The following is a 23,159-nucleotide window of genomic DNA, read 5'->3' as shown; positions in this document are numbered from 1 at the left end:
AATAAAAGACAAACCCATTCATTATTATGTCCCCCAAATCTTTATGGAGCTAGAAACCAAAACATCGTTCATTCTTTCTTTCCACAAGTGTTCTCTGAATGTCTTCTCTGCTCTAAGCATTATTCTAGGATCGGGGTATACAAAGGTGCATTTTAAAAAATATGAAAACCCCCTAACCTATGGGAATTTACGTTCTATCAAAATTCCAGATAGATAACAAAATAAATATAGCATATTATATGACAATAAGTGTTACGAAAAGTAAACAAGGAGGATGGAAAAGAAAGTGTGTGTGTGTGCTTAGGGAGAGGGCATCATTTTAGACTTCTCTTCCTCCCATCCACCCCCTTAATATCTTACCTTTTTCTTACCCATCTTCTTCTAATTTATGATGCTATACTGTACACACGGATATTTCCAGGTGCCTCTTTCCCCACCCTGCACAGTCCCAATTCACTCTCCCTGTTTCTGCCAGAGAAATCTACAGAAAATAAAATCTGATCTTGTCAGTTGCTGTTAATTGAACAGGCTTCTCAAGCCAGGTATTTTCAAGAACCCGTCCTGGGTGAAAACAGTAATCAACATCTATAGTCTGCGAAATAGGAGAGGCTGCCTCAGGAAACAAGAAATAGTCCATCTGGAGGCATATATTTTTAACCTTACAATTTGTGTGAATTTTTCTAATTTTGATAGTCTTAAAATATTTTTTAAAGCTCTAGCTTAATTACCACCCAGATTATATATAGTTGTAGCCCCACTGACACGTCTATCCCAAGGCCCCCACTTCCTCCCATCCAAGGCTATATGTAGCCTGAGGATTAAACCGGGTTTGTCCAAAGTGTAGGAAATGAAGGAAAAGCTCAAGAAGATTGAGGAAGAAGGAAGAAAGGAAGGAAGAAATAAAATATATATTTAAATTATATTACATATTAATAGAAAAATTGCAAAATTGTCAAAAGAAAGGCAGACTGCCACGTGCAGCGCCTCATTTGGATGTGTCTGGAGTCTTGGAAGCTTGACTACCCTACGTTCTCCTACAAATGGACCTTGAGAGCTTGTTTGGAGGTTCTAGCAGGGGAGCGCAGCTACTCGTATACCCTTGACCGAAGACCGGTCCTCCTCTATCGGGGATGGTCGTCCTCTTCGACCGAGCGCGCAGCTTCGGGAGGGACGCACATGGAGCGGTGAGGGAGGAAGGGGACACCCGCCTAGCCAGCCAGATCAGCCGAATCAACCCTGGCGATCAATGGGGTGACAGATGTCGCAACCAGATCGCCCTCACATCCGAGAAACCAGGGTTGTGCACGCAGTATATAAACTAGAAGAAATTTGGATCTTTTTGCATAGGTCGACTTTTCTTTTTCGCTCTAAACGCCGGATCTCTAAAATGCATGTTAAAATAAAGCCCAAACTTAACTAATACTTAAAAATTATTCCCTCAAATTGCAAAAATTGCTATTAAAAGGGGCTTGATTTGGAGTTGTTTGCGTATTATCCAGCATGCCTTGCAGATGGGTGGAGCATGCTAAATGTTGCCGTCTCTATTGGTGAAATATTCTGGAGCCTCGCCCACCGAGGGCGCCTCGGACCGTCCACGGGTCCCCAGGCTGCAGACCGCTCGCTGGGCGCCTTTGTGCGGTTCTGGAGCCAGGTCTGTCTCCCTCTTGTCACTCCCACCACCCCTTCCCCCCTCTTCTGGTTCCTCCCGGCTCCGAGACTCTCACGCTGCTTCCCCATCCTGGAATCACACCCGCATTCATCCTATCCCTGTCTCCCTCCCGCGGCCCTCTCCCTATCGGGGCAGACAGGGACCCCTGGGTTGGGGCGGGGGGTTTCTTGCTTGGCCGGCGTGCGTATCCTTATTAACCCGCCCTGTGCAGTCCAGAGCCCTGGGTGGGAGGCAGGCTCTGATGGTCCCCCAGCGCGGACTGAGCGGCCGCGCGGAACGCGGGGAGCCTGTCTCGGGTGACAAGCGGTGGCCTGGGCGCAACAAGGGCCTGGGGGCTTCTGTCCAAGCGGGGCAGGGGTGTGCAGGGCCCGGGGCCACCTCCGCGGGCCTGCCCGCAGACGCCTGTCTTGCAGACAATAGTAATAATCGACCCCTCCTCCTCCTGTTGCTGTGAGGCTCGAATATGATGCATGTGAAGGTGAATTTTTGCAGAGGTTCCAGGGGTGTGGACGTCTCCTCCGCGGTCCTTGGCGTCTGGCCTGTACAGGCCGAATTTGGGAAATCTCAGATTTTCAAGGTCAAAGTATATGATGTTCTGATTCTGTGAAGTTCTGTGCTGCTAGCCCAAATATCTTTACAGGAAGTAGCCCCCCGCTTCCAAAGATCCCGAATAATAAATCATAAAGCTGTGAAACAATTTGAAAGGCAAAGGTGGTGGTTGTTTTTTAAGGTTTTAAAATGGTGGTCTGTTTTTATTGATTGAGCGAAAACGCAGTTTAAAACAAAACCAAAAACCCCACAAAATCCCACCTCCCCCAAACCCCACAGAACCCCTCAAACAGTTACATGTGTCAAAACCCTGAATATTCAGTTAGCCCCTGAACACTGGACTGAGGACGCAAAATTGAGGCTCTTTTGCAAGGAGTGCTGCGTTTGTATTTCAGAAAACCTGAAAGTCAGTGATGGCCACGAAACCCAAGCTCCACTATCCCAACGGACGAGGCCGGATGGAATCCGTGCGATGGGTGTTAGCTGCTGCCGGAGTCGAGGTACCCTAGCTATACTGGTGTTTCTGCACAGATTTGTCCTATAACGTTGAGCTCTGTCCTCTCCCAATAATATTACAGACCTGCTTCAGTGAGTCAGAAGAGTCCTTCCTCTCAAGAATTTTTCTTTTTCTAAATGGAGTGCAGTTATGAAATTCTTTTTTACTTTCAGCCTTAATCATTTGCTTCTGATCTACCACCAGTAAATATTTATAATGAGGAAAACAGGAATGAACCTGCAATTTGTCAGTTACACCCAGAACTTTGTGACTATAAAACCTCTAGGTTTAGGTTTGTTTCCTATTTACTTTAGTGGCTTCAGGCTTGAAGACCCTGCATGCCCATATGCTTTGGCCCACAGTCTTTTTGGTCTTGTTTTTGCTCTGTTCTTGGATCTTCTTCTTGATGGAAACATAAAACAGGTTTTAGTAGTCAGGATCTGGATACTAAGTGTCTGTGGTTGTTCCTGGGGCCATTTGTGGAAGTAACTGCTTATAGAATGCCCCTCATTCTGAATTTGGTGGACTTCCTCTCATTTTAACCTGTTTCTCTCTTCTCTTTGTTTCCTGTAAACTACTAATTGGATCCAGAAGTCTGATCAATTCCAGGCTCCTTTTTCTCCTTCTCTCTTTTTTTTTTTTTCCCTGCCAGACTGCAGCAAAGGCGGGAGTGTGAAGATATTTCTTTTATGCCACATCACAGGCACATGACGTCTGCCTGTCTCGTTTTCAGCGTTGCTGAGTTTGATCAGTGTGTTTCTGTGACATCAGCCTGTTCCTACAGTATGAAGTTTCCTCTGTTACCCTTTCAGCGACTGTCTTTGCAGCCTTGATCATCACCATTGTTAGGGGTTACAAATAGTGATTTTTCTATTTCTGTTATTTCACCTAAATTTAGCTGTGATTCTCTTATAAAGAGTTCACTGGTTACGTACTTAATTACTTTGAAGCACTAATCAGTTCACATAAGAAAAGCAGGATAAATGCTTGATTCTTTCTCTTGATCAGTTTTCAGAATGAGTCATTATCCTACCAACCTCCAAAGGTGATAAATAAAGATTGTTGGGTTTGGGGTTTTGTTTTTTATTTGTTGGTTTGGTTAGGCTTTGGTTTCCTTGCCTGTCATTACATCTCACCACACAGCGTTTTACAGTTTTCTAAGTTAGTTGATACCATTTTTATATACAGATTCTGATTTCTGATTTCTCTTGAGAAGTTGGAAGATCTGATGCTTCTAGGGCCTCACTTTCATAGGACAGCCATTGCTGACTCTAAGAGGGACAGCCCCTACAGATGGATCTTTCTAGTTTACGTAGTCTCCACCATTCCCTATTATCTCAGAACACTTTCTTTAATTGTGTTAAGAAGAGAGTGCAACAGTTCTTGATCCCTTGACTTGAGCCTGTTCGGCTTATTCATGTCACCTGTCTGACCCTGTGTGTTTCTGAGCTTGCAGTTGTTGTCTTCTATGTGTAGATATTGGAAGCCCTTGTCCAATCCCCTCCTCTCTAGCTTCCTTCTGTGCTTCCTACTCAGCTGTGGGTCAGGATTCTTGGTTACAGTCATAGCAACCCAACCCTAAGTAAGATAAACAAAAAGGAATATGAGTCATATGATCAACCTCCCCTGAACCAGGCAGGCAGGTAGGGTAGAGTACTTACTTAGCCCAGTGTGGGGCGTGGGTCTCAAGTCCACTCCTCTGATCAGGTTCTCTAATCAGGAGAAAGACTGGCCTCCCTCATGAGGGCTGACCACACGGTTTACAGGAGCAATGCCCCAAAGTTGGTACCGGGGGTCCCTCCCATGTCTGTGGCCAAAGACATTTTCAGCCACATCTGTGTTTAGACAGATCTGAAATAGTCAGGAGGGCCGGGCTACAACGGCTGGGTGAGTTCATGATTTCCAGGGTCACAATGTCAGGTAGAGCCTGACGTGTAAAGCACACACATCCCAGTAACAGGTGCCTCACACCTGCTGAGAGGCAGCCTGGCCTAATTCCAGGAGTCAGCATCTTCCGACTCATACTTAGTTTGAGTCCTCAGACCCTGCTGTGTGCTGAATGCTGCATCTTGGCTGCTTGGAACTTCATTTGCCCAAAGACCCCCGAAACCCGGTCAGATCCTCCTTGAGAAGAGGAGGAATGAACAGTGTCAAAGAGAAGACGTGAAGGCCACACACTCCTCATTCAGGACTTCGGGGCAGTTTGCTCAGTAGAAGGGGGTGTGTGGAGAGGGAGGGAGTGCGTGATGTGGATGCGGGCACTTCTCCAGAGGATCCCCTGGGGGACCAGCATCCGTCAGGGAACAGAGACCGCTGATTGTGTGGACAGAAACCGCACACTGTCTGTCCTTACAGCCCCGGGGCAGCCCCCAGACAATCACCAGCCCCTCCAAGCTCTGCCTCCTGCGCTTTCTACCTTCCACCGTCTCCTGCCCTCTCATCTCCTGTTGCGGTGCCTGTTTCTTCTTCCAGACCAATAGTTTCACAAAGTTTGACACAAGAGAGTTTCTCTAGTGAGGGAGAGCATGCATTTTGTTACATGTTCCCAGGAGTCAAAAACCAGAATTGGAACCATTTGGAAGGAATTAAAAAGAAATTTTATTGAAGTATATTTGATTTATATTATTTCAGGTATACAGCTAAGTGATTCAGTTATAAATATTTTTGAGATTCTTTTCCAGTATAGGTTATTACAAGATGCTGAATGTAGTTCTTTTTTTTTTTTTTTTTTTGAATGTAGTTCTCTGTGCTATATATTAGGTCCTTGTTGTTTATCTGTTTTATATATATTAGTATATATCTGCTAATCCCAAACTCCTAATGTGTCCATCCTGCATCCTTTTCCCCCACGCTGGTAACCATAAGTTTCTGTTCTATATCTGTAAGTCTGTTTCTATTTTATAAATAGGTTCATTTGTGGCATTTTTTTTTTCAAGATTTCACATATAAATGACGTCATATGATATTTTTCTTTCACTTCATTTAGTAGGTTAATCTCTAGGTCCATCCATGTTGCTTGGAAAGGCTTGTTTTTTTTTTTTTAATGTACATTCCTGGTCTCTCCCAGCTACCGGAGGTGTATTTCTGAGGGATGGGCCTAGGGTCTAGCATATACACACGCTTTCCCATGCGCTTTATACATGATCAGGGTCATAAAAGTGTGAGAGGAGTGGTGCAGTGTAAACACCTTGGCATCACAGCTGACTGGCTGGGTGTTTGAACAAATGCCCAGAACATTCTTACCCTGAAGCTACTGCTTCCTGGGCCCCAGATGGAGTGCCTCTAGGGGCACTGAGGCCCTCTCCTCACACAGGAGGGCTGGGAATAGGAGAAGCCATGGCTACACCCCGTCATCCTGATGCCCCTCTGGTCCACTAGGTGAGGTAGAAGAAAGAATGGCCAGGTCTGTGCTGCCGGCTCTGTCCTTCCTGGGATGACAGGGGGCGAGGGGCGGCACAGGGCACAGACTCGACTGGGAACCACGCAGGGACTTGGGGGCCTCGGTGGGCATGAGAAGGAAACCAGTGTATTCGAACGTGTTGTATATGTCACAAGAAAAGGACTTTCCAGTGTTCTTTTCCTCCCAAACTTTTAGTTTGGAACCTTTAAAACATACAGAAAAGTTGTAATAATAAAATGGATACCTTTCAAGTAAACTCACCAGGTGCTAACATTTTGCTATTTGCCTCCTTCCTTCTGTCTCTGCCTTTTTTTTACTCTTAATCATTTGAAAGTAAGTTGCAGACATCAGCATGTGTCTTCCTGTTAAGAAAAAAATAAAACTGTCCCCATAACTGTAATATCATTGTCACAACTAAGAAATTAACATCAGTTTTACAGCATCTTACATATAACTCATATTCAGAAGTTACTGCTTGTCCCCAGATGTCTATATAACTGTTAAATGTATCTCTTTGGTAGTTATAACTACCACTCCCCCCAAGATCTAATCAAGATTTAGACACTTGGTGGTTATGTTTCTAGTCTCGTTTCATCTAGAGCAGAATCTGCATTTTGTTCTTTTTTTTTCATACTCTTCACTTAACAGAGAAGGAATGCGTGAAGGAGGAATTGAATCTCTTGCATGAATTTCTGCCAAGAGAAATAAAGAGTCAGTTATGTGACTTGGAGGCCAAATAGCCTAAAGAATTTTTAGAGCCGGTTTACCTGGCTACAGTCAAGTCACTTGTAAATAAAGATTTTCCCTTGAGAGCAGGGGTCACGCTTTCAGTCGGGAAGTGGATGGATGTCTAGGAAGCGGGAGCCAGACAAGTGATGAGGACCGCAGAGTGGGAGCCGCAGAGGCAGAAAGTCTGTCCCCCCAACTGGCTTCCAAACCTTGCCCATCCTGGAGGAGCTTAAAAACAACAGTTCTGTAGGTTGGAAAGAGTCCAGACCATTTTATATTACTGAGTGTTGCATATTCTGGATACACCCCCTTTTCACCTTGCAGTTCCATCCAGGTTAAATTGGTTGGGATGCTGTTTCTGCAGTGTCGCTGTCCTCACTGTCACAGCAGGGAGCGTGAGATGCCTCAGGGTGGCCTCCAGTGGGGAACTGAGCTGGACCACTTGGTTAGGTGGATGATGGGATTCCCACATCTGCAGAGACATTTTTTCTTTGTCATAATAAGTAACCTGCGGGATGATGCTTTGTGTGAATATTCTATGCCCAATGACCCAATGATTTCGGCATCTTGATCCTTATCAGAGTCCGTTATTACATTATAGGGTGAAAATTGGTGATTTTCTAATTTTATCATTAATTAGGAGCAATTCTGCATTAATTAGTGCTAATTCTGGAAAAGAGAACTTTCTTTCTCCTTTTTTTTTTTTTTTTGAGTCATCATTTATGGACACAGGGATTTTTTTGGTTGATGGTATTCTCATCTATACCTGCTATCACTTGAATTGTCCCAAATGTTGCTAGGGAATCCCTCTTGGATAGGGTCCCACATGCCTTTTCCTTTGACATATCTCTGTTAGTCTTTGAGTATGTCCTCACTTGTTGATATAACAGAGTCAACTTTTATTCCTGGGATCCCAGGGATATTTAGAAACCAAGATATGGGTACTGAGTATGTTCTTTCTGTCTGTTTTTCAGGCAGTTTAGCTTGGTATTTTTGGTCCTAAAACCGTAATGACATTTCCCTTCTTTTTTTGGGGGGTGTCTTTTTTAATTTAGTTTGATGAAGAATTTTTAGAAACAAAAGAACAGTTGCAGAAGTTGCAGGATGGTGAGTATAAAAATGTATTACTGTCGATAATGCTGATTTTTTAAAGAATCAATATTTAAGTGGAAGGACAAAGATGCAGCTGACACTAAACATCCAGAACAGTATCCTAAAACCAGACAAACAAGAGGGAACAGTGGCTGAAATTGCTAGAAAGTCACTTGATATTCAGTAGTTCTATAAAAGTCAATCGAAGGGGGAGTAGTTCCTCCCTCAGTCCACTGGGCAGCCCTTCTCCATCTCTCTCTCCTCCCCGGCCTTCCTTTACCTTTCCCCCTCTTTCTTCCACTCCCTCATCCCTTCCCTCCTCAATTTCCACCTCCTACATATTACCTGAGGCATCTGCTTGAAGTGTGCAGATTAAAGTCCCCATATACACTGGGCTGCTTTCTCAAGTAAGTACCAAACAGATGAGACAGCAGTGAAAGGCCTGCCTTTAACTCCTGGTCACACCCTCCCTCCACAACCAGACCCCTGTAAGCAGCCTCCTTCCTTGCCATCAGCAGGGTCCTGAGGCCCAACTCAAGGATCCCTGGAGAGGGACCAGCTCTGCAGGGCTGTGATGTCTCCATCATGAGTGACCCTGCGCTGAGTACACATCTCCCCGCAACCCGCCTTGAGCCCCCCAGGACTGGCCTGTGTGCTATACGTGTGACTCTCCCTGGGGTTTGGTGTGGGTAAAGTGTTTGAGACAGTCTTCTTGAAGAAAGTAAGGGGTGACTTTTTGACCGGTGACTGCGAACTTGGCAGTAGGTAGGCTGTGGCAGTGAAAGCCTGTACATTAGAATCAGCCAGTGTCTTGGGCTTCATCATCAGACTGACAAAGTGACACAGTCATAGACATTCTACACGGATGGGTTGTTTTGTTCCACACTGGCCATTGCAGGAACCACCGGCTATATGTGACTCCTGACCACTTGTGTCCATGGGGATGAAGGAAGTGGCTTCTAAATTTTTCAAAAGTTTTAGGACTTTGCTGGTGACTCAATGGTTAAGACGCTGCACTTCTGTTGCAGCAGGGCTTGGGATCAATCCCCACTCAGGAAGCTAAGATTTTGCATGGCACAAGCACAGCCAAAAAAAAAAAAAAATTTACTTAAAAAAATTTTTGATTGATTTAAAGTTCCTTGGTGGCCTAGTGCTCAGATTCTAGGCTTTCGATGTTGTGGGCCCAGGTTCAATCCCTAGTCAGGGAATTAAGATCCTGCAAGCTTTCATGCCTCGGCTACAAAAAAAATTAAAAAGTTCAATTTAAATTTAGTGGCATATACATATGCCACTACTGGCTACTGTATTGGCCAGCACAGCTCTTTAAAGAGATGTCTTCACTGTGTTACCCCTCACCCTTTACACTGAGGCTAAGTGTTTTTCCTGGGGTGGAAATGGAAAGGTTTATGTCCATGCTAGTTTTCAATCTTATTTTATGGCTAAATTAGCACCCCTGAATGAAGTTTGGGGAACTTTACACTATTTTCTAAGGCTGTGGCCCCATTCAGCAGTGCATTTTTTTGAGGGATGGGGGAAAGGGGAGAGAGCACTTCTAACTCTGGGCTCCCGTTCCCAGGTAACCACCTGCTGTTCCAACAAGTGCCAATGGTTGAAATTGATGGGATGAAGCTGGTGCAGACCCGGAGCATCCTCCACTACATCGCAGACAAGCACCATCTCTTCGGCAAAGACCTCAAGGAGAGAACCCTGTACTGTGGCTCCTCTGGGGTGTTCTCAACTGTACCTCTACCGATGCTTAGCTCAGTAGCCATCCTTCACAGCCCCCTGGTCCACCACATGTCCTGTATCGTTAGCGTGAACAGGGAACAAACCTCCAGAAAGGTCATCAAGACCACTTAGAAAATCAGTATGGAGAGTCTGAGTAAAATGAGAGGAAAGGATTGAATTCGGATATTAGAGACTGTATCTGGGGTGTGGTGCAGGTTTCAACATCCTTCAATGCTTTGATATTATTTTTTTTACCGTTCTTGCAAATCTGTTATCACTGAGTATTAGGAATCGGAAGCTGCTGTGACATTCAAGGCCCAGAGTACTGTGTACTGGCTTATAATTTGAACTCAGAGCCTGGTCTTTGTACCTCCTGGATTATGCCCCCCGGCAAAATGTTAGGCTCCAATGTCCTGATGAGTTTCCAGTGTGATGGGGATACTAATAGTATATTCCTCATAATGCTGTAGGATTCAATGACATATTAGATGTAGGGTATTTAGCACCATTCCTCATACACACCAATTATTCTGTAAGTGGTAGCCACTATTTTTACAAATGTGAAGTTGTACCCATACTGAGCATGGGTGCTGGAGTGGCGCCAGGAGAAAGGCTATCCATGACCCTGGTACTTCGAGATTTGTGATGGGTTTCTCTGAAGAAGTTTTCTAGTTTATAACTCGAGTTGACTTTGCATCTTTGCTGTTAAGGGACACGTGGAGATGAATGCTTCTTGATATAAGTAGCCCGAGCTGTAAGAGCTGCACTCTGGATATTTAGTTATGGGAGCCAATGAGGGGCCACTGAGAAAATGCTTTTTGTGTGTGTGTTTTGAAGGATTGACATGTATGTGGAGGGGACCCTGGATCTTCTGGAACTGCTTATCTTGCATCCTTTCCTCAAACCAGACGATCAGCAAAAGGAAGTGGCTAACATGGCCCAGAAGGCTATAATTAGATACTTTCCTGTGTTCGAAAAGGTAGGTGGCAGTGAAGCCTGTGAACACAGCAACAGCATACTGCAAAATGCCCCTTTTCTGCTCAGGCAGAGTAAAAGCTGAGCCCTGCTAGGCCAGCCTCCTGGGTTCCGGAGAGCGGACAGTTGCATCAGCACAAAGCCAGTGTATCTTGGAGCCTCCCCAACTCTTGCAGAGTCTTCCGTGCTCTCTGGCAAAGATACGGGCTCACCCGTGTGTGCACTGTCTTTGCTTACCTTCGCCAGGTGCCACCCTGTACAGGATACAGGAGAGCAGAAACCACCTCCTTCATTCCTTCTTTTGTTCCACAAACACTTGTGTATCAGACATCCTACTTGATAGTTGGATATGAAGAGAAGAACCATGGCTGTTCTCTCTTCCCTTTTGTTCTCTTTTGTGATCTTTCTTTTTTTTTTTTTCATTTATTTTTATTAGTTGGAGGCTAATTACTTTACAATATTGTAGTGGGTTTTGTGATCTTTCTTGTCTCATTACGGTATCTGGTTTTCTGAGCTTCAACTCCTCCTCTCTTTTCCTCAATGGAGAAGGATTATTTTAAATGCCTCAGTTAAAAAACAAGAGCAAGTAAAAGCCGGAAATTGGCAGGTTTCCTCTGGCCATTGACGTGGAAGTAGATAAGAAGGAAGAGAGGTACTTTCTGAGTGTTTCTGTCCTTGCTTTCATGGTCTCTTGCCCACAGGCATTTTGTGATTGTAAAATACGATGATGCAGAAATGGGCTATGGTGAAGGAGGAACAGGTGTCTCGGATAAATGTCACTGCCAGCTTTTGTCTCCCTGTGACTCAGATTACGTCAGAACTCCGCCAAACATACAAGCTAAAAGTCATTACTTTCTTATTTACTTAGTTATTTATGGCTGCACCGGGTATTTGTGGCTGGACACCGGCTTTCTCGGGTTGCGGTGAATGAGGGCTACTCTCTAGCTGTGGCGCGTGGGCTTACCATCATGGTGGTTTCTCCCGTTGCCGAGCAGCGGCTCTAGGGTGCGTGGGCTTCAGTAGTTGAGACAGGAGGTCTTAGTTGCTCCGCAGCATGTGGAAACTTCCCGGACCAGGGGTCAAACTCGTGTCTCCTTCATTGACAGGCAGATTCTTACCCACTGGACCACCAGTCCTGTTACCTTCTTTTTACACGTAATGAAATAGAACCACAGAGAGACTGGGTGACATGCCTAAGGTGGGAGCCAGGACTGGAACTCTGGCCTCTGATGCAGCTCCAGACTCTGTCTTTCTCCCAGTCTGGTTCCAGTTGCTCTGTTTGATTTGGAATCATGTTAGAGTCCTTCTCTGTCTCTCTCATACACGCCCATGCACGCACATACACATATCTGCAAAGGGGTTCTCCCCTGGTCTACCCCTGAGCCTCACTTCTTTCCAATCGCCATCTATTCCTATGGAGCTCTGCACTTATATGTTACTCTCAATATGGGAGTCAGGATGAATTCTCATTCTTTTAATTTTCTTGGTCTTGAAAGTGAAGTGAAAGTGTTAGTTGCTCTGTCGTGTCTGACTCTTTGCGACTCCACGGACTGTAGCCTCTGTCCATAGGATTCTCCAGGCAAGGATACTGGAGTAGGCAGCCATTCCCTTCTCCAGGGGATCTTAGAAAATGTTAAAGGAAGCCTGCTTTTTTTTTTTTTTTTACTATCATGTCTAGTTTATGACTGTGAATCCTGACAGTCGTAGAAACACAGAACTGGGAAATGAGATTAGACTCCTTGGACAGGACCAATGGCTTACTTCTTACATCCTTCCCACCATCTTCTGAATGCATCAGGACTAATTCTTCTCTGTAGACACGTTTCTAGATAGCTGTATCCTTTTAAAGCACCAGGTGCTAAATCCAGAATAAATACTTCCTTCTGCTTTTCAGGGTCTCATTCTGTTATAAAGCAGAGACCTATGGATGCTGTCATTTCTACACCGTTTTTGCTCATTCTCTCTCAGGGAACTTCCTCTTAGTTGATGTTATTTGTAGAAAGATAAAAGAAAAAGGCCATGGTTTCAGCTCTTCTCAGATGCTGCACTGATTCCATAGCTACATTAGTTTCTCCATGTCGAGTATTGTAACCGATGTAAAACATTTATACCCTGCAGGTTTTACAGGGTCATGGACAAAGGTTTCTTGTTGGTGACCAGCTGAGCCTTGCAGATATAATTCTACTCCAGACCATTTTGGCTCTAGAAGAGAAAATTCCTAATATCCTGTCTGCCTTCCCTCACCTCCAGGTAAACAAACTAATGTTATAGGAGATCGGCCCACAACTCTTAGGCCTTCCTTCAGTGTCTGTTGATTGATTGGCTCTGTGTGTGTGTGTGTGTGTGTGATTTTTTTGGTTCTCATTATGGTGTTGTTGTTGTACAATCTCTAAGTTGTATCCAACTGTTTTGTGACCCCATAAACTGTACCCCACCAGGTTCCTCTGTCCATGGGATTTCCCAGGCAAGAATACTGGAGTGGATTGCCATTTCCTTTCCTTCTCCAAGGGATCTTCCAGATCCAGGGATCAAACCTGCTTCTCTTGCACTGGCAGGCAGGTTCTTTACCACTGAGCCATCGGGGAACCTAGATTCTAGTTACTAAAATGAAACTAAAGTACAAACTTGAAATTGGTTTTCTGGTTCCCAGGCCCTTATGGCTGAGCAGTTGTTTACATGTGAAAGAAGTTGTCTCTTGATTATGCTGCATGACTATACTCTTGGAACAAATTCCATACTAGAGTTTTTGTTAATATTAGTGACATATGTGTGAATGCTTCTGTATAATGTTTGTACACATGCTTAATTAAGGCTGTGCTTTGTACACAGGAGACATTTGGTAAGTAGTAGCTTTTTAAATAAATGACCTCTTTATTTTGAAAGATTTTGTTAGAATAATTATAGACAATGGATGTTCAGTTTCCATATAACTTAGAATTTTCACCAGATCAAATGGATTTTTCCTCCCAATTACTGAAAATTGTTAAGATTTGACTCTATGAATGAAAAATGAGATTTTTTTTTCTTCCACTGCAGTTTACATGAATATCTGGTGTCTGAACCCTAGGCTACAAAAATGCAACTGGCCATTTTCCACACATAGCTGGAAAGAGAATTCATTTGTTAATAGGTGTAAAAAATGTCCAAGGAAGCTGAACCTTAAAATGTAACTTGTACTGTCTGATGAAGTTTAAAAGTAATTTTATTTAAACTTTTTTCTTAGAGCAATACATTTGAGGTACTTCTCGTGTCTTTTTTGTCCTTCTTCTTTTTCTCTTTAAGCAAGTATAATCCCATTCTAAGTATCTTTTTTATTTTGCTGTCTCTAAAAAGAGTTGACATCGTGGTGTGGATTTGCATAAAGCCTGGGATCTGGTCTAGATCCCAGCCACTGTGGCAGAGATTGTAAATAATCATACCAACAGATCAGCCCCTCAACAGATGTTGGATTATGGGTCTGTTTGGACCCCTGAAACAAATATTTTTTGCAGACATTTTGATGGGCCACTTTGCAGCACTGTATTCTCATAGAATGGCTCATCTGGTAAAGAATCTACCTACAGTGTGGGAGACCTGGGTTTGATACTTGGGTTAGGAAGATCCCCTGGAGAAGGGGACAGCTACCCACTCCAGTATTCGGGCCTGGAGAATTCCATGGACTGTATAGTCCACGGGGTCGCAAAGAGTCAAACATGACTGAGCAACTTTCAAGCTCAAGTTCAATTTTCATAGAAACAAATACCTTTGCTTTTAGCCTTGAACTTTTGCATTTTCTCTTTTCAGGAGTACACAGTGAAGATCAGTAATATCCCTACAATCAAGAAGTTCCTTGAACCTGGCAGCAAGAAGAAACCTCCCCCCGATGACATCTACGTGAGAACCGTGTACACCGTCTTCATGCCGTAGGACGGCAGTACAGCTGTGAGTGACCACCGCCCCTGGAGATTGCTGTGTCCACAGTAGTGTCTTAATTGAAGCCAGGCTGCCGTGATCCAGCTCTGTCGTGGTGCTGTGTATATTGTTCCTACGTTGGTCTTTCATGTCCTGATATCTCCTTGAGAAACATCGACCTTTTTTTTTTTGTCCAGTGAATGATTGTTACAGGACCTCTTCTGAAAAAATTCTGGAGAGGTCAGCCTTTAAGTTATATCTGCTCTGTCTCTTCATTTCCTGGTAACAAGGATGGGTAGGACCTTGTATCGTCTGTCCTCTGAGCTTTTGTCCTCTCCTTATCCCATTCTCAACCCCCTCCAGTCTCTTCCTGTTTTTAGTGTCTAATAACAATGGAGTTTACTAGATAGCGAGTAACTCTCCTCTGAGCTATAATAGATTTGTGGTAGTGATGAATGCCTTTGATATTCACTAAAATAAAGGATTTACAAATTATTGCCCTGCTGCTAGAATTTTTAAGTTAAATTGTTTGGAATATATAATGCATCCACATGGCTCAAAAATCAAAAATATACAAAAGGCTATACAAGGACTTCCCTGGTGGCCCAGTGGTTAAGAATCTGCCTACCAATGCAGGGGACACAGGTTTGATCCCTGGTCCTGGACCTAAAATCCCACGTGCCATGGAGCAACTAAGACCACATGCTCTAGAGCCCGTGCTCCACAACAAGAGAAGCCACCTCAGTGAGAAGCTCACACACCGCAACTAGAGAGTAGCCCCTGCTCGCTGCAACTAGAGAAATCCCGTGTGCAGCAACAAAGACTCAGTACAGCCAAAAATAAATAAACTTGTATTGTTGGAAGTGTTTTCAGCCCTGCCTCCCACTTCTTTTCAGTTCTGCTCCCTGCAGGCAAACATCATTGTCATTTGTATATCCTTCCAGTTATATTTGACATAAGTGTAAGAAAATATGAATATATCTAACTTTTATCCTGTTACTACCAAAATGGTTATTTAGAGGCTTCTAGTTTTTTTTGCACTTCAGAACTAAAAGTATGACTTATTAGTTCTGCTTTAAACATGTGTTGACTTGCATCTTAAATATTAATTGAGCTCCTATTATGTGCCAGGCAGGGTACCAGGAGGCAGAATCCTAAAACAGAGGCTTGCTTTAGAAAAAAGTCACCACACAGTAGGCAAGATAGATGGGTCAATAGCAGAAGTAATTTTAGAAAATAAAAAGTTGCAACTTGAAAGTAGCTAATAGTTGGGGATTTAAAAACTGGAGAAAGGCAACTATTTGATCCACGTCTCATAAAGAAAACACACCCATTTCTTACTGCAAGAGGGATTTCTGCCCAGATGTAAAAAAAAAACAGTCCCGAGGTGACCCTTCATGCTTGTCACAATCAATGCAAGCCCCTTGGAGTTTTATTAGAGGGAAATCCAACACAGATGTGAAGATGGTTTTCTGCCTTCACATTTTCACAATTCAAACACTCAGTTATCACTCAGATACTTAGAACTGCTGAAGGAGCAAGGGCTGGCAGCAGGTGTATCACCAGGCAGGCCCAGGGAGCACTGGTGTCCACATTGATGCTCCCACCAGCCTCCTGGGAGCAAAGGAACAAAAAGAAGAAACTGAAAGGGGGTGGGGGTGTGGAAAGAATCAGCTTCCCCACATACAGGTCCGGCTTTGGCTTCAGGAAGCTGATCTCCAAACCTTGGGATCTCTCTGACCATTTACTATTTGGAGACATGCCTAATCGGAGTAAATTGTTTGCCAGGGGCCCTGGGCCAGGTAGGTAACAACGGCTATATGATTTCAGGCATAGGCTTTGAGCCACAGACAGCAACCATGTGATGTAGGGCGGGGCTCTGGGTCATGTGGTGTCAGTCCCACTCTGGAGGGGGCTGGAGACAGATCAGTCACGTGGGTGGTCAGTCATGCCCACATGATGGAGCTCCAGTAAAACCCTGGACTTCCGGTTCTGCAGAATGAGGACATCTGGACACTCCGAGCCTGGAGCCCTCCTGGATTCAGTCCTGTGCATCTCTTCCCTTGACTGATTTTCATCTGTGTCCTCTCCCTGTAGTAAACCATTGCTGTGAGTATGACCATTTTCTGTGAGTTCTTTGAATCCTTCCAGCAGACTGTTTGGGCATGGGGTCATTTGGGGGACACTCCGTGGGCTTCCCAGGTGGCGCTAGTGGTAAAGAACCTACCTGCCAGTGCAGGAGAAGTAAGACGTAGGTGTGATCCCGGGGTCAGGAAGATCCCCTGGAGTAGGAAATGGCAGCTCACTCCAGTATTCTTGCCTGGAGAATTCCATGGACAGAGGGGCCTGGCAGGCTACAGTCCATGGGGTCACAAGAGTCGGACACAACTGAACAATTAAACCACCATCACCGTGAACCTGCAGTTGGTGTCAGCAAGGGCAGTCTTGGATTGCTCCCTTCCAATGCTTCAGTGAGGGCAAACACATTACCCTCACTTGGAGATTAATTTACACATGTGAGCAGGCACTAACTTGGTTACAACCAAGGATCTCTGTCGTTGAGTTGTGTTGGACAGCAGGAAATGGGAGCTGTTATATGACTGGGTGGGATTTCAACACCCAGGGCCATTGCCTGATAATATTATTCGAGCAGACCAGAAGCCATTGTGCAAACAGTGCTTTGAGGGTTTTAATTCTCTCAGACACAAGGGGGCCCTCAAGGCTGGCTCTTGGAGAAGACAACCTGTGAGGAAGTTGGGTCTGTGCTGAATTGGAGGATTAACGAGAATAGATACGAAGGCCAAGTTGCCTCCAGTGAAGACAGGTTCCCACATCGCTCTGCTCAGGGTTACACGACCTTAAATCATTCATCTCACTTCCCATGTTGGAAACAAGCTCCCCCTACCCCATCCTGCACAGGTGCAGTTTCCTGGCCTTGTCACAACCTTTTTTGGGGATCCAGATCTTTTAGTCTCAACGCCTCCACCATTCCATCTTCACAAGCCACCAGACTCTGGTAGAAGAGCCAGGAGGTCAGGCAGAGGATGGTTGTCCTCAAAGATGTCAGCATGCCGTGTTCAGGAAGGAATGAGACGTGTGAGGCCAGGAGACAGGACAGAGGGAACCCATGAGGCTCATGGGCTAGACCCCACAGCAGCTGAGCCAACGGGGTGAAAGGGCACCCCACAGATAAACGGGGCAGTTGTGGGGCTCCAGTGTCCTCTGGGACAAAAGGGGGGAGCTGAATGGTATGGGGTTCTGGGGTCTGTTGGAGGAGGAGATGCAGCACCTAATGAGCTCAGAACCCAACATAAGCTGCTTAGAGGGGCTTTGGCAGACTGGGTGCCCAAAGGAACACCTGACACCCCAGTCCTGAGGAGGGCAGGTATGGAAGGGCCTGTGGACGGAACAGCAGAAGGTGAATTCCAGGGGGCAGGGTCTGCAGCAAACGGCCACCAGCCCAGGCTCGCATACTTGCTGGTATTCCCTCTTTGTTGTATGTGCATTTTATTCCTTTAACCCAAATTGTCTGCCCAGAAGATTCCATGGCGGGCTCCTTGTTCCATCAGCTTCAACATTCCCACTAAGGGAGTCTTCTGATCATGAACTCTGTGGCCCAACCTCACACCCTGCATTTCTTTCTCATCATCCTATTTTATTTTCTTCAAAGCACTTGACACCCACTATCAATTTCTCTGTTTAATCAATCTGTGTCTTTAAAGTGGGTTTCTTGCAGAAAACCGAAAATAGGGTTTGTTTTAAAATCCACTTGTGAATGTTTACAACATTTTTGTTTTGTTTTGTTTACAACATTTATATGGAGCTCTGTTCTGAATCATGGTCACAGGTGTAAAGCCTTATATGGAGGTCACAGAGGTGGAGCCCTGCACTGAGGTCATCTCCCAACTGACCAGGTCCCTCGGTAACCATTGCCGTGAGCCTCCCTGATCTAAACTGGCCAGCTCCCTGACCCCATATTAGGAAAAAATACTCACCCAATTACCCACCCTATAGCACCCTAACTAATCACCTAATGCCACCCTTCCAGCAGGAATTTTCTTTGTCTTGAGACTATAAAAATTGGCTACTAATCCATGAAAGGAGTCAGCTGTTCCTTGAGCCAGCCCGCTGTTCTAACTGTCTCCTGCTTTAATAAACTCTATACTCCTCTCATTCTGCCTTGTGTCAGGAGATTCTTTTCCAACTTGTGCACAGACCATGACAATTCACATTTAAAGTGATTATTGATGTGGTTGCATTCATGTCTACTCTTTTCTTTATTGTGTGACTCTTTTCTATTTGTTGCCTTTGTTCTTTGTCTGCCCCCCCCCCCGCCCCCCGCTTGGTCTTCTATGCTTTTTCTGCCCTCTGTGTTTTATTTATTTGTTGGCATAGAACAGTATACGCCTTTATTAGATGAGTTAAGACAGGAGGGAAGAGGGTTTATTTGCCTTTCCGGGCCTTGATCTTCCTCAGATAGAACTCGAGCTCTTTTCCCTCTAGCACATAGCCGTCTGCTCGGCCACACTGGCCTGGTCTTGAAGCGATGCATGCAAGAAGCTTGCCCTGCTGGAATTGCTCCTCTAGAAGACTGCTGATTTTCACATTCTTTTTCCTCTCATCGTATTTCTTCTGAATTTTCTTTGATCGTTTCTTGTTTAACATCTCTTCCTCCTCAGGAGTCAGCTTGGGCCCCTTCTTGCGGCCCAGGGGCAGTGCATAGTGGGGCTCGTACCACTGTCGGTAGGGTGTGCTGTCGACGAACACAATACAGTTCTTCTCCAGGGTCTTGGTACGGACCAGTTCGTTGTTGGATGCATTATAGACAACATCGATTATTCTTGCCTTGCGTGTACAACACTCCGAGCCCCAGGAGAAGTTCCCCACGTCCAGCTTCAAGGCCGGGTACTTCTTGTTGCCTCCCCACACACGGACTGCGTGTATGCGGCGGGGGCCAATCTTTGTGTTGGCAGCGGGGCATCCCAGCTCATACTTCCGCTTCTTGTGGTAGGGCTTTCTCTTGCCCCCGGTCTTACGGCGCATGTGCCAGTTATCCCGAGAGATGCCCATCGCTCAGCGCTGGCTGGAAAGAGCTGCCCTCTCTGTTTTAATTGAGCATGTTATATAATTCCATTTTTTCTCCTTTCTTAGCGTGTCAATTATAGTTTGTATTTTTCTGGTCTTAATAGTTGTTCTGAAGTTTGTAATATTTATATACAACAACACTAAGGCCGCTTCCAACAATACTATATCACTTCACAGGTGATGCAGGTCCCTTATCAGTTCAGTTCAGTTGCTGAGTCATGTCCGACTGTCGGGGTCCAGCCTCGGCAGGATCCAAGGGTTACCCTCAGGATGAACGGCGTTGGCGAGAGAAAGAAGACACGTGAGACCAGCCTTGATAGGGCCAAGTCTGCGAGGGAGAAAGAGAGAGAGTGACCAGACGGGGTGTTCAGCCGAGTCTGGCAATGCTTGATTTTTTACCGTAGCTTTTATACCCTAAATCAGTACATTTCTAAGGGGAAGATAGTTTAACATTACATCAGCTTGTCCTTCACGAAACCAGGGTGTTTTCTTCATACTTCTTTGTTTATGAGGGTCTTGTACATTATCTTCTAGCCTTGGGGCCTATTAACATTTTATGCAAGTCAGGTGAATGTAAACCTATTTTCTGTTTCTCTGGTAACCTTAACTGAAAGGTAGCAGTCTCATAGGGCAACAGTACAGAGTGGAAGTATAACCTTGTTAACACAAACATTAATCCTTCTGCAGAAGTTGTCAGTTGCATTTATCTAAGAAGTTTACCCCACACAGACTCTGTGGCTTCAGTGGGGCAGCCTCTGCCTAGCACTCCTGGCTGACAATTAGCAACCATCTCATTGTTACCACACTAGGGCTAAGTTCTTATTGCTCTAGATCTTTAACTATATTAACAATGGTTTCTATAACACAACCTTAGCACATTAAAAGCAAAAACAGCAAGCAAAACACAGCAAGCAAACATCAACTCAATAACCACATTTAGAATAATTTTTCTTATGTATTCTAATAGGACTCCTTCACCCCTCAAAAATGCTCTATGTCTATTAGGGCTTTTATATAATCAGGTTCTTTATGCTATTTTATGATTAGGATATTATAAGCAATCATGCATATTCGTACCAAGGGCATAAATGCATTTGGCTAACAAACTACCAGCAAAGGAGTTTAAATTAAAACACTCCTTTCACCCTGGATAACCTCGTAAAATACCACTACCTGGTAAACTTATTGATTAAAGTTCTAAATTGATTCTTATTTGGGAAGAGATCAGGGAAGGCCTTCTGCCTGGGTCACAGAAATTAGGGAATAGTCTATTGAGGCAGGCATCAGAAAGACAGATATCGTCTTTAAGGTGAGCGCCGGGGGCTGCGTTTCGAAATCCCTGAAAACCTGATCTGCCTTGCCTGTCAGGCTTTCTCCTCGTGACCTTGTCATGGGTGGGATCTCGTGAGCTGGCCTTTTCGAAACCCCTGAAAACCTGATCCGCCTTGCCTGTGAGGTTTTCTCCCTCATGACCTTGTCATGGGTAGGGTCTCGTGTTTTGGCTCCCAGCACCTCTCCCTTTTTTTACTTTTTAAGACAGCCAGATGGATCTCAGTCACGAGCTTCTGAGTACCCTGCCGGAGAGTTCTGACAATGCAAGGAAGGATTATAATGAGAAGTAAAACTAGGGCTGCTACAGCAGCTAACTGAAGATAGTTGATAGGATATTTTTTCCAGTAATAAAGTTACAAAAGGTATGAAAAAAATCATGAGCAGCTCCTGCAGCAGTAAAGTCCAGCCGGGAATGTTCTAAGGTTTTTATCTGACCGTGAAGCTTTCCAAGATCTAAACTAATGCTGGAGCTATTCCATACAGCTGAAATATGATTTTTAACCCTTTCCCAATTGTAATCTGTATCATTTACTTTCAGGGGCGTTACACAGATCCACCGATAGTCAGCGTGACAGGATAGTGCTAACTTTATCCTTAAAGCCTGCAACTCAGTGCCAATATGCATGACTGCTTCTTCTAGGGCATCTATTTTTACTTCTAATTTCCTATCTATAATCTCTTGCATAGCTAGAGCTAAAGACACATTTTTGGACATATCATTGACATATTGAGCAGTATGTACTTGTTGAGTCAAGGATATCGCTACCACAGTGATAGAGGTAATTGCTGTTATCAAAGCTGAAATCTCTAGAATAAGTAATCCTACAAACCATCGGGGACACATTAAATCTTGTAGTTGTTGCAGAACGGCTAAACGGTAATTGTCATACCAATAGGCATTCACTGTGACAGGCACCATAAGATAAGGTGGGCGTTGCAGCACCACAAAAGAACAAATGTTATATTGAAGGGTTAAACAGGATGAGAGCATGCATGGTCACAATAGACTATATTTGGTCCACCTGAGTAATTCATTTGTATATGAAGCCTTTTTGAATCATTAGTAAGCAAAAAAACCTAAGGGGAGGGTAAACAAGCCAGCACAGAATAGGTGGAATCATTCTCTGGCCGAGATAGAGTAACAAGGGAGGTGGCAGCAAGTGCCCTCCAAATTTCTGGTTGCCAAAAAGTTTTACCCTTAGTTGTATAGGACAACGTGGGGGGATCAAATTGATTATAATGCCATCTGTTGGCCACCAACGGCCAAGGGAGGGAATCATTTTTCCAATTGCTAAACCTACTGACATGGTCAGAAACAGATCCTGGATTCTGACTTGGATTTGGATTGCTCCAGTCTTGTACCGAATAGTTTCTGCCTCCCGGTATTTTATAATCTGTTTTTGAAATATAAATACAAGATTTCCATACTGAATATCCAAGGCGGTTGTCTATAGTTTTCCGTACAACATCTGAAGAAGCAACATCAATACAATTTGGATATTTTGGTGGAGCATTAAGGAACAAGGATTTATAGGGGTCAAGGACCCCAGGCATATGGGCCTGTAATATCCAAACCAGCCAATCTCCTGTTTTGTCTGAAAATTTTGATGCTGGAGAATCTGTCAAAATTGCTTTCTTGCAGGTTCCGACACACCCCTCCTTAGAGGGAGTGATAAGATCTCGTGTATGACTATGGGGAAGTTAAGCAAAGGGGAAGGTCATCTGCTAATCCCCTAAAAGTATAATGATCTTTATTATAAGAAGAATAGGATCCTCCCAAGAGATGAGGCTGGTCTGTGTTGACCCGTATAGGGTCATTGTTCCAAGTAACTACTTGGAAGGTCGGGGGATCAGGGAAATATGTCCAGTATTTTTTTTTATGTAGAAGAGGTAGCACTTGCCTGGCAAGACAGTAAAGCAAGCATAGCAATAAAAACCCTTTCAGGAGAGGCTGAGGATCCCTGTAGAGAAGCTATTCTCTGTGCTTGACGGCACAGCGACTTCATTTGCCCCCATGTGGGTATGGAGGCTTGTTGCCGTTTGTTCTTCTGGGATCTCTGCTGCCGGTTGTTTCAGAGTCTGCTGGCCCTTACAGGTGGGCGGCGGAGGCAGGGGCAGAGGAGTGTCCTCCTTCTTTTGTGGTCGAAGCAATGGGGGAACCGGATGTGTGGGGGACTGCGACAGGGCGAATCAGTCTGTCCAGGACCCAAATT

The 23,159-nt window shown here is 44.6% G+C and overlaps 2 protein-coding genes and 2 pseudogenes across 4 annotated transcripts in view; 2 read left to right on the top strand and 2 right to left on the bottom strand.

Annotated features, from left to right (window-relative positions):
- The first annotated feature begins 1,522 nt into the window (after positions 1-1,522).
- On the top strand, positions 1,523-15,024 carry LOC136151557 (glutathione S-transferase A4). Of its 3 annotated transcripts, XM_065912796.1 has the most exons (8): positions 1,589-1,651; positions 2,162-2,246; positions 2,614-2,718; positions 7,899-7,950; positions 9,512-9,644; positions 10,501-10,642; positions 12,757-12,888; positions 14,422-15,024. In XM_065912796.1, exons 3-8 carry the CDS (start codon positions 2,632-2,634, stop codon positions 14,542-14,544), a joined length of 669 nt encoding a protein of 222 aa, XP_065768868.1. In that variant the 5' UTR covers positions 1,589-1,651; positions 2,162-2,246; positions 2,614-2,631; the 3' UTR covers positions 14,545-15,024. The 3 variants fall into 3 exon arrangements, with proteins under 3 accessions (XP_065768867.1, XP_065768869.1, XP_065768868.1); XM_065912795.1 differs by lacking the exon at positions 2,162-2,246 and having other exon boundaries at positions 1,523-1,651; XM_065912797.1 differs by lacking the exons at positions 2,162-2,246; positions 7,899-7,950 and having other exon boundaries at positions 1,523-1,651.
- Positions 15,025-16,470: 1,446 nt separating this feature from the next.
- Positions 16,471-23,159, top strand: part of LOC136151559 (glutathione S-transferase A4-like) — a 42,124-nt gene continuing 35,435 nt past the window's right edge. Inside the window, exon 1 of the mRNA XM_065912798.1 lies at positions 16,471-16,638. The gene's annotated coding sequence lies outside the window, so the exon portion shown is untranslated. The remainder of the gene's footprint in view (positions 16,639-23,159) is intronic.
- Positions 18,914-19,599, bottom strand: LOC136151586 (small ribosomal subunit protein eS8 pseudogene; annotated as a pseudogene).
- Positions 19,831-23,136, bottom strand: LOC136151181 (endogenous retrovirus group K member 25 Env polyprotein-like; annotated as a pseudogene).

Source organism: Muntiacus reevesi, chromosome 20 (assembly GCF_963930625.1).
Source record: "Muntiacus reevesi chromosome 20, mMunRee1.1, whole genome shotgun sequence".
NCBI classification, from domain to species: Eukaryota; Metazoa; Chordata; class Mammalia; order Artiodactyla; family Cervidae; genus Muntiacus; species Muntiacus reevesi.
This window is presented reverse-complemented; position numbering and strand designations above follow the sequence as displayed.

Excerpts from the sequence above, each read along its gene's own strand:
- LOC136151557 (XM_065912795.1), top strand. The coding sequence starts at position 2,632 with ATGGCCACGAAACCCAAGCTCCACTATCCCAACGGACGAGGCCGGATG. Across the intron at positions 10,643-12,756 it reads ACTTTCCTGTGTTCGAAAAG|GTTTTACAGGGTCATGGACA; the intron begins GTAGGTGGCAGT and ends TATACCCTGCAG. Across the intron at positions 12,889-14,421 it reads CTGCCTTCCCTCACCTCCAG|GAGTACACAGTGAAGATCAG; the intron begins GTAAACAAACTA and ends TTCTCTTTTCAG.